We start from the raw sequence: 10,187 nt of genomic DNA on the forward strand, positions 1-10,187 counted from the left end.
CTACGTCATTAATTTAACCTGAAATTCTGTTCATGTTTTACTGAGGGCCGTTATCGGGTTTTGTTTTGCGATAATAAATTAGTAGCATGTGATGTGTGTGTCCGCCCAGCATATTTTTTAGACGGCAAAAAAGCGTCAATAGTGTTTACTGGGAGCACTTACCCTGACAGTTTTAATAACAAACTATGAAATATGCAGATTTAAAAGATTAGAAGGTTTGTCTTGCAGTCGACAACAAAGCTCTGATTGGAGAAAAGTTTCTCCAGCCAATGGAAACAGACCTTTTTGAACGACATGCAAATCAGGCTCGGCTCTACAACGGTCCACAGGGAAGTGGTAATGCACGCAAAGCTGTTTGGTAACTGCAAAAAAAGGAAGACAAATAAGTTGTTTACTTTTTTCACTTTAGTTACAACAATTACAGTTATCAGTTACAGCTAGCTAGCTAACAACTAGCCATAAAGTAACAGAAACGCAAGGATCAATCCGTGTCTATGGACTACGACCGAGATGAAAATTTCCCTGTCTCCACAAATGTCCCGTTAATGCCGCTCTCTCACCCACACAGATTATTAAATGGTTGAACTCGTCAGAGACCAAGTAAACTCTACAACAGCTCGATGCACATATTTTTAGGATTTATGTGTTGAAAGTCTCAAGCAACAGAGAAAATAGCATTTCCGTGTGATTTCAGCGTAACTAGCTTTATTTCCACAGAACGCTTAGTGACGCAGTTACACTTGGGAGGAGTAAAGATTGTGATGGTGGAGTTAAACTTGCACACTCATCCACAGATGCCTCCAACGTGGGAAATGGTTTACAGCTCACAGCTACAGCTCCACCATGCTTCCATTCACTGCATGGTGTTGAGAGCAACAATGGAATAGTTTGCCTTGAACAGGGGACAACTGTATTGCAATCATTCTGCCAAAGAAATCATGTTTACATTATTTCATTCACAGCTATATAGATCGGAAATCACAGCGGAAAGCATGTGTGTTACTGAAAAGCAGAACACCATGGTATATGTTGTCTTTTCTGTAAACAATTACTAGTAGGAACAGAGACTTATAGGAGAAAACACAAGCCCCCCCCCCCTTGCTGATCATTCACAGTTCCTGCAATCTCCACATGATATCTCCCAACACTCCACACAAAGACAGCAAGACATAAGAGATTATTTTCCATTCAGAACAGTGATCTGTGTTTCAGGAGGTAGAGTGGTCGTCCACTGGTTGGAAGGTTGGTTGTTCGATCCCCAAATTTTCAAATCCCCTGCAGTCAGCATGTCGAAGTGTCCTTGGGCAAGATACTGAACCCCAAATTGCTCCCGATAGCCTGGCCAACGGTGTGTGAGTGAATGGTTATCACTACTGACGAGCTGATGTGCACCTTGTATGGTAGCCTCTGACTATGTATGAATGTGTGTGAATGGGTAAATGCCATGTGTTGTAAATCGCTTTGAGTGATCGTAAAGATTGGAAAAAGCGCTATATAAAAGCTCCATTTATCTATCTTGTCCATGAGATGGCCTTGACTCTGCCAAGTTCATGATATCACAATTTACATTCAGCTGAGACAAACAACATCCCTGACAGTCTGTGTCACTATCATTGTCCTTGCCTCTCTAGCACCAACGAAAACAAGCACTTAAAAAGGGCTGTTGGGCTGTTGACTGCAATTCAATTAGCTATGTGCAAAAGGTTCCACAATAACAGCCACACCGAGACTATACCAATGTCATGGTCTGTGAGATGACAATGCAACTTACCTCATCACTCCCCTCTTTCTTTAGGTGCGCTTTCTCTTTTTCCGTCTGGAACTCTGATGCCTGATTTGAAAGCAAGTATGTCATACTTGATATCTGTTTTGACAAATTTTAATATTTCGTTCTTTCACTTAATATGATTTACAAAACAGAAAACACATAATATGTATGCATGTATGTAGGTAGTATATGTATAAAAAATACCAAGCAGCGACTAATCAAATCACAGATATTTGCCATATTAGACAACATTACAGTTCAGTGTTATTTTCACCTTCACCGCCTTCTCTCCCTGATCCTTGTGCTGTCTCTGTATCACCTTCCTTCTCATACCGCACCTGTATTGCCAACAGGTGAGTATCTATATCAATGTCACGCTTTGTGGACAACAGCTCACAAAACAAAAGCATAAAGTCATGAATCTTTGTACCCTGAGGCTAGACCAGCTGGAAACTACTGATCTACATGCTGTATATGTGTAGATGGTGTGGATCAGCTACACCAGATTGGAATCAAGGGCAATCAATGCATATTTTTGGTGAATCAGTATTAACCTGATCAACCCCAACTATGTCCAATCCATAGTTTGCTGCAACTGTCAATAATGTCCCACTGTGCTCTAGTAAGACACAAGAAACACACAACGGTATGAGTACAAAATCTGTATAAATCACCCTAACAAAATACCTTACTATAATATAAAATACTGTCGGACACTAAAGAGAACATTATGGGAAACTGTCAGAGACAACTAGCTAGCTAGTTAGCTTACAATCATTGATTAAACTGCATTACTAATACTTACTACATGTGTGTAGGATCTCTGAAAAATTAGGGTAAAATATGTAGCTTTGAACTGAACTGAACAATGAACTGGAATTAAATACACTATCGGACTCTACTGATATTCAGTATTACAGTAAAGGACTTGGGTGAGGACAGGGGCAAACTAAATGTCTTCAGGACATCCCTACTCTCAATATCAGAAAGTCCTTCATGAGCATTGTTGATGGGGTTGCTGTGATCTGAAAAAGTCCACTCATTCATACTTAGGCTATACCAGCGGTGTGAAACAGTGTATCTGTGTAAACTTTAATTAACCATCGTTTTTAAAAAGGCATTGGCCTTGCTTGCATTGCCAAAGCAATAGCTTTATAGTTGTATAGGAATGCCCCTTTGCACCCAGTCAGGTTAACAACAAAAAAAAAGTTTGAGTCTATTTTATTTTAGCTTGACACTGTTTTATCATAGATTAAGTTATCCCCATAATAACACAAGTAATGTTACCTGCTACATAAGTGACAGTAGTAGCGGCCAAGTATTCTTTTAGCTAAATGTAAGCTAACGTTTTGGAGCTGAACTTGTGAGTTTTTTAGCTAATGAGCTAGCTTAATTTACCTTGGTTAACTTCTCTGCATATTTGGTTTTAGCTAGCAACCATTGTTTATTTGACAATAGGCAGTCTTATGCTGATATTAACTAACATCAGCGTAACTTCATAGTGTGCTTACTATTGTTGTGATGTGCGCTCAGTGAACGCTGTTGTAAACAGGTGCATTGCTTGCTTGGGTTAGGCCTTGCCTCAAACCCCTTTCAGAAATTCACTTCAACGTGCTGGCAATTTTCCTGTGAACTCATGTAACGCTATATTCGACTGACCGATATAATAAAGCCCCAGAGTCACTTTGCTGTAAGATCATAAACTGTACATATGTCATACATATATCATGTGAGGATTAGCAGCTAACTATGGAACTACGTTCATTCACATGAATGCGCGCTGTTCAGGGTTGACCAATCAGGTCCATGAAGGCAGGACGTGAATCAAGCTCCAAACCATAAAGATGGACCTCAGGAATTTGATTAGCCTACTATAAATAGCAATAGCTATGAAGAATAGACGAGGCATTTTAAATGGCTATGTAACTTTTCATATATGTGTGATTCGCCCCCATTATATCTATCCACATCGTACAGTGTCATGTGTTTTCTATTTAAAGTGTAAATTATGTCGACGAGAAAAATTGGAAGTCATTTGTGTGATAGTAAAGCAGTATATTCGATACCTTTTTTCTGGATGCTTATTGGGGCATTTGTTTTGCATTATAATCCCACAAATGAGTACAAATTTACATTTTTATGAGCTGGACATTGGACCTTTACACCTGGAGAAAAATATTGGCCAAGTTATTCATTGGGTAAAAAGCAAGTTTACTCAGAAGTATGTCCTGGTGTTTATTGTTGTAATTGAGCTGATTAAATATTTTTTTATTTATGGGGTATATACTATAGGGCTCACACCACTAGTAATTTTGGATTTGGGACAGATTGCATGCTGTCTTTTGAGTTTTGCTTGCATATTGCTCAAAAATGATTTAATAGAAGGTTTCTACTGCATTTTTGTGGTGGAATTCATCAGGCCATTAACCATGGCTGTCATATTTTTAGATAAACTACCAAACTAAATAGTACATACCTGTTAACAATAGCAATCAATAACAGATTGGAATGAGGAATGTTAAGAGATGTGAAAGATCAATAGCCCCATCTAGTGGTCAAAAAAGGCGCCTCCATACCCTGACCTTGCTAAAACCTCTTTGGTTCTTTGCCTGAGGGCCCAGGAACCAATATTCACTTTCTAGCATCCTCTTAGCCCAAGGCTATGTGCTGTTGCTGTCTTCACTGACACTTGTCTTGGACTGGGAATCTTACAGAGGGATAGAGGAGAGGAAGAAAATGGACAGCCCCTGTGCTTCAATGGCTTAGATGTAATGATGGCTTTCTACCAACAGATGTCAGACATAGAGGAGTTTTTTTGGTTACTAAATATTAATTAGCATATAAAGTTTTAAAGAGAAAAAAAAAGGAATTCTCATATACTATTTTTATATCATACATCTCAGTTTTAGGTTGTGGGCTTTAATATGTCTGTGGGTGAACAATGAAGAGAAGAAATTATATAGTGATGATGTTTTATAAAATGTATGATATGGATACATCTTTAGTGAGAGAGCTGAGTGCTGAAAGACCAAAATAAATATTGCACTGAACCATGTTTGTATTATGTTCATTTACTATTTAACTTGTTTTATTATGGATCAAACTAATAAGTATATATGTATATTCTTCTATTCCGCCAGATATAAAAATGCATAATAATTTTCTTTGCAAATCAACATTCTAAGAAGACTGTAATCTCACTTTTTAAAATACGTAACCTTAACTTTCCAGTCAAATACCCTTCATATAGAACCGTTTGTGATATTATGGCAACTATCAGTTTACTTTAAGTATGTAGTGTGCATATCTTTTGTCATCTAGTCTATGTTGAATGATGACATGTTTTTAGGCAGTTCATGTTCAGTCTAAATTACACTTACATAATTATCACAGGCATTGAAAGGTCACATTGAGTAAGGCATTAACATTGTTTGATTAATTGTATTATATTTATTCTATTGGTTTTATCTCATGTGTCTTATTATTTTGTATTGGTAAACTGTTTAATTACTATTTTATTTACTTCTTACTTTTTTATGGTTTTAATTCACTTATCTATTCCTACTGGCCAGTTGCTGATCTTAGTAATTATTTAATTTGTATTTCTACTTCCTAATGGTTTTAACTCACATGTAGTATTGTTGTTTCTGTTTAATACTTATGTCTAATGCTTTACACTACTTCCAGGGGAGCTCACACGTTGTGCAGCACATTGCGCTTCCATGAAATGTGCTGTATACATCAAGTTTTGCTTAGGAAAACCTTTGCCTGTGTTATGCAACAGTGGTTTCCAAAGTGTCACACACTGCAGATGATGAAAATGATACCAATTTAAAAATAAAAATAACCAGCTTCATAATATAATGAACCTTTTCGTTAGGGTTCTTGATTAATGATTGTTGTTGTTGTCAATGTTGTGTCACATTCCAGACCAGTGGGTGGCAGCAGAGTACTTCTTGTGGCTACTTCTTTTAAAGAGAACGAAGAAGAAGCAAGCTGACAGTAGCGAGCGCCACCAGTTGCTGCTGTAATGTTCGCAAGTCAAACTGGGGAGGATTGCTCTCGGAAGGCGGTGTCCTGTATTACTGTTGTCATTTGGATAAGGTAACTACATGGGGAAAGCGCAGTCTGAGTTTAATAAATCCACGACTCTGTATTTCCTGTAAAATGTAACGTTATTTATCTTTGTGGTGTCATACACATAAGCTAATGCTGGCTAACTGTAACTGGAGCTGAAGTAAAGCAGTTCGCTGACTCGCTTTCTGCCATGGTGTCGATATTTCACATGTTAAACTTCCAAATATTGACATCAAAATTAAGAGTTATATGGAACAAAATAACTGTTTGAGGAAAATTGGAATTGCAGTTGCATTAGCAGGTTCTGGATTAACCACATACCTGTTACTAATTTAGTTTGTATAACGTTACTAACGTTAAGTAAAATGCATAAAAATATCATCTGTTAGTATTAAAAACGTTTTCAGTAGATATTAGGGTGTTGTCACTCTTTAGTTTCGGTTTAAACCAATTATTGTGCCTTTGCCTGCTTGCTTTGGTTCGTGTAGGCAGGTGTGAAAACTCAATATGATCTAGCTATATGTAGCGCTATTCAATCTCGGGTAACCATCGCTATGCTGCTCCATTTGTTTTGCAGTTCCTCCAAAAAAGTAAGCAAAACATAGCGAGCACGCTCTTATTTGACAACAACTATAATCTCAGTTGTAAAATAGATGACAGATGGAAAATACTTGGGAAACGCAGGTGTCCAGGAGCTCACGCAATCTGTTTTAGCATTGAATTTACATATTAGAGGAAATACACAATATACTAAAGTAATACTATTCATACCGCAGCAAAACAAAAAGCTTACTTAAAAACACAATTGCATAAATAAATGTTACTGAAGAAGGTATAAGACGGTTATGATGTATGAGGTCTAGACTGATGGTTAACGTCATCTCTTTGTGACTTAAAAACTAAATAAAAAAGGAACATGTTTATCTGTACGCTTTATCTGCACTCTTACACCACTTAAACCACGTTTTCTTTTCTTTGGTAAGACTGGTCAAAGGACATGATGGCTCAGTTTGGCCAAACTCTGCAGTTTAGCCTAAGCAGATACAATGTGTAGCTATAAGGATCTGCTCTCTGCTTAGATTAGGCTAGGGTTCAAGGACAGCTCAAAGGTCAGACAATGGTATGGAGAGTTACTTACACAAATAGAGAGGACGTGTTAGACTTGTGTAGCTAAATAAGACCAAAGGTAGATTACAGGTACGTTAGGTCAGGGCTTGAGATTGGTGTCACCTGTCATGGTGTCCAGTAAATGTATGACGGCACAGCCTGACACACTGTGGGACCTACAATAAGGTCAAAACATAATTTAACATGGATGCTCATTCGACAACATCTATTTGACTGCGTATTGATAAATGTTTTTTATTCAATACATTTTCATTTGCTGGACTCTCTAGATTTGAACAATTACACATCCTACTTTATGAGGCTATGATCATGTGCCAATGTCTGAGACTCTTGAAAATGTGACTCTTTTCTTTAAGACCCATTTAAATGCACCTATAAGAAAACCCTGCTCAGTTGCACAAATCAGTGGAGCAGAGGCTAGCTAGAAGTATGCATAAATAAACTGCCATATGTAAATATCTGAGTTAAAGTTTAAAAAGGTTTCTCATTGCATCTTGCTTTAATGTTGGTTCATTTCTTACAGGCTGGTGCTTCATTATGCGGCGGGGAGATCACGTCTCACAGGCTTTCCAGGCCCCGGTGGATGTCCATGCCAGTGCAGATGGCCAGATTTACATGTTCAATAAGAGGTCCAATGAGTCCAGTGTATCCTCAGATGATGAGGAGCTCAACGTCATGGAGATGAGGCCGCAGGTTTTCCAAGAACAGGAGCAGGACAATCTGAGGAACATCCAGCTGCTGGAGCGGGAGGTGTTAGATGGTGACAACCTCAACAAGCTTGCACTGCAATATGGCTGTAAGGTAAACATTTTGAAAAGTCACTAAATAAAAAATCCACCTGTCGTGTTATTATCAATCAAGATTGTTTAAGTGCGAGTTGCAAAGATATCGGCCGTAGAGAAGTTTGCCTTCTCTCGAATATAATGGAACTAGTTTGGCACTGGGCTTGTGCCCAAAGCACAGAAAATATATTTGAAAAACTCAACGGCAGTGTCTCTTTCCAGAAACCAAACACCAAAACAATCTAGATTGATAAATAGCACAACAGGTAGGAGGGTAAATTTTGGCTGAACGGATTGTTTTAAGTGTTGACATTCCTGTATGTGTCAACAGGTAACAGACATAATGCGGGTGAACAACCTCATGCAGGAACAAGATTTATTTGGGCTGAAATCCATCAAAATACCAGTTCCGAAATACAGCTTTTTAAGCGAGACATACACAGGCCTAACTGAGCCCCGAGAAGAAATACCACAGTCATCCACCACACTAGTGAAGCCTCAGGACCGAGCCAGAGCCCAGACACATCTGCAGGAGGTCACAGACTTTCTAATGGAGGTGGACCACGATATTGAGAAACTGATTCAGACCACGAACGATCAAGAGGAGGATTTTTTGGATAACTCGGAGATACAGCAGAGGTTTGGTTTCAGAGGACGGCCCCTGAGTCACGGTGCAGACTGGGGCATCCAGTGGTGGAACGCTGTAGTGGCCATGCTCCTGATAGGCATCGTCCTGCCATTATTTTATGTCATTTACTTCAAAATGACTGATTCACCAACAGATGGTACAGGTGCTTTAGCATCCATCACCTCTTCCAACACATCAGGGACAGGCCTTGGTACCAAAGGAAATGAGCATTTTCAAGAACCAGGATAATGCAAACTCCAAAAACCAGAATAATGGAATCAGAAGTAGGTGACGATCAAGATAACGCCAAATCTCTTAACATTTGAACTCCTTTTGTTGTATAACTGTAACTGTGATGCTTTGAGGCAGAGACTTCACTGATGGTCTTGAAGGGAAATCACTGCACACTGTTCTCGTTTTTGTGACTATTCAGGACATTAACGATTCATCAAACGGCTTTCATAGAGAACCGTTTCCTAAAATATTACTCTTGGTACAGTTACCTCAGGTGCTTTTACTAAATTTGAGGTATTCAATGGTTGTGTCTTGAACCCCCTCACATGACACAAGCTGAATAGTAATTGCAAATGTGAAAATGTATTTAGTTTGCACGTCTGGGGGGGGGAAGAAACCTCCAGCTCCTGTAGGCACTTCTGTGTAGGCCTAAGCGTAATCATATCAGTGTCATATATCAGGTGCAATCTGTCCTAATACAGTAATATATATATATATATATATATATATATATATATATATATATTTAAAACTTTTGTCTAAAATAGGATGAAATGGGGGGGAAAGCGTGTAAGAGTGAACTGTATCTGACATGGGTTTGAGAATTAATTGTGTGCCTTGTTTAATTTAAGTTATTTGTGGCTTTGTTCATTCTTTAGTTATTGCCATGCACCTCATGCCTTCTCTCTGGGTCTGAATACAGTGCCAAACGTATGAATTGTGTTTACAGTAAGACTTTGGTGCAATATACTTTGTATTGTAAGATTGTATGCGTTCATTTGACACCTTGCAATCCTTAGATACTGTGCAAGCTGTTGCATTCTGGGCATTTAAGTGCTCCCTGAATTAAGTGTGACAGGAAAAAAAAGTGCCTTAAACCTTCATTGTCAGGTTTATATGGCATTGGGTAGTTGTGTCCACCAGGTGGTGAATCTGTGTGGCTTGTCAAATGCACTTTTTAAAAATCTGTATTTTTAATTTAATGAAACTGGATTGTGTTGAAATATTTTTTAAATTTGTAAACCATTTTAGATGGGAAGAATTGACATCATGGCTGTGGAAAAAAATATTTTTTGAGCATGTTCCTATTTAAATACAAACTTTATAGTGTGAAAGTGTCTTAAAGTATTCTCTGAAATGTTGATGTGTCTTGATTTTTGTGTCTGATGCTTTTCCTCATTGTCTTTATCTTATCACACTTATGTATTGAGATTATGCACACAGTAAACTGGGATAAAGTTACTCACTACTGTAAACAAATATACTAAATATATGTAAATGCAGTATATTATAGAGGTAGTGTGTATTTTGCCAGTACGCTTTTTTTTTTATACATTTTGTTTTGAAAAGTTGCAGTACTCATAGTTACCAAAAGAGGGCAGCATGCACAAACAATCTTATTCAGACTGCATATAGGATAATCATATGGTTTGATAAGTAGATTTTGGATTACAAATGACTGTCAACATATTTGTGGGAGCTCTTTCATGATACAGATCTAGTGAACCAAACATATCAGTGGCCAATTGTAGTGTTGTACATAAATAGTATTTAAAGTAAAATCCAAAGT

General features: G+C 38.0%; 1 protein-coding gene across 1 annotated transcript; it reads left to right on the top strand.

Annotated features, from left to right (window-relative positions):
- Positions 1 to 5,753: 5,753 nt before the first annotated feature.
- lysmd4 (LysM, putative peptidoglycan-binding, domain containing 4) lies at positions 5,754 to 9,975 on the top strand. Its single transcript, XM_029434086.1, has 3 exons — positions 5,754 to 5,872; positions 7,497 to 7,774; positions 8,087 to 9,975. Exons 2-3 carry the CDS (start codon positions 7,511 to 7,513, stop codon positions 8,630 to 8,632), a joined length of 810 nt encoding a protein of 269 aa, XP_029289946.1. The 5' UTR covers positions 5,754 to 5,872; positions 7,497 to 7,510; the 3' UTR covers positions 8,633 to 9,975.
- Positions 9,976 to 10,187: the final 212 nt, after the last annotated feature.

The sequence above is a fragment of the Cottoperca gobio genome, chromosome 6 (assembly GCF_900634415.1).
Source record: "Cottoperca gobio chromosome 6, fCotGob3.1, whole genome shotgun sequence".
Classification (NCBI taxonomy): Eukaryota; Metazoa; Chordata; class Actinopteri; order Perciformes; family Bovichtidae; genus Cottoperca; species Cottoperca gobio.

Coding starts and splice junctions, on each gene's coding strand:
- lysmd4 (XM_029434086.1), top strand. CDS start 7,511: ATGCGGCGGGGAGATCACGTCTCACAGGCTTTCCAGGCCCCGGTGGAT. Junction 7,775..8,086: donor CACTGCAATATGGCTGTAAG/GTAAACATTTTG, acceptor ATGTGTCAACAG/GTAACAGACATAATGCGGGT.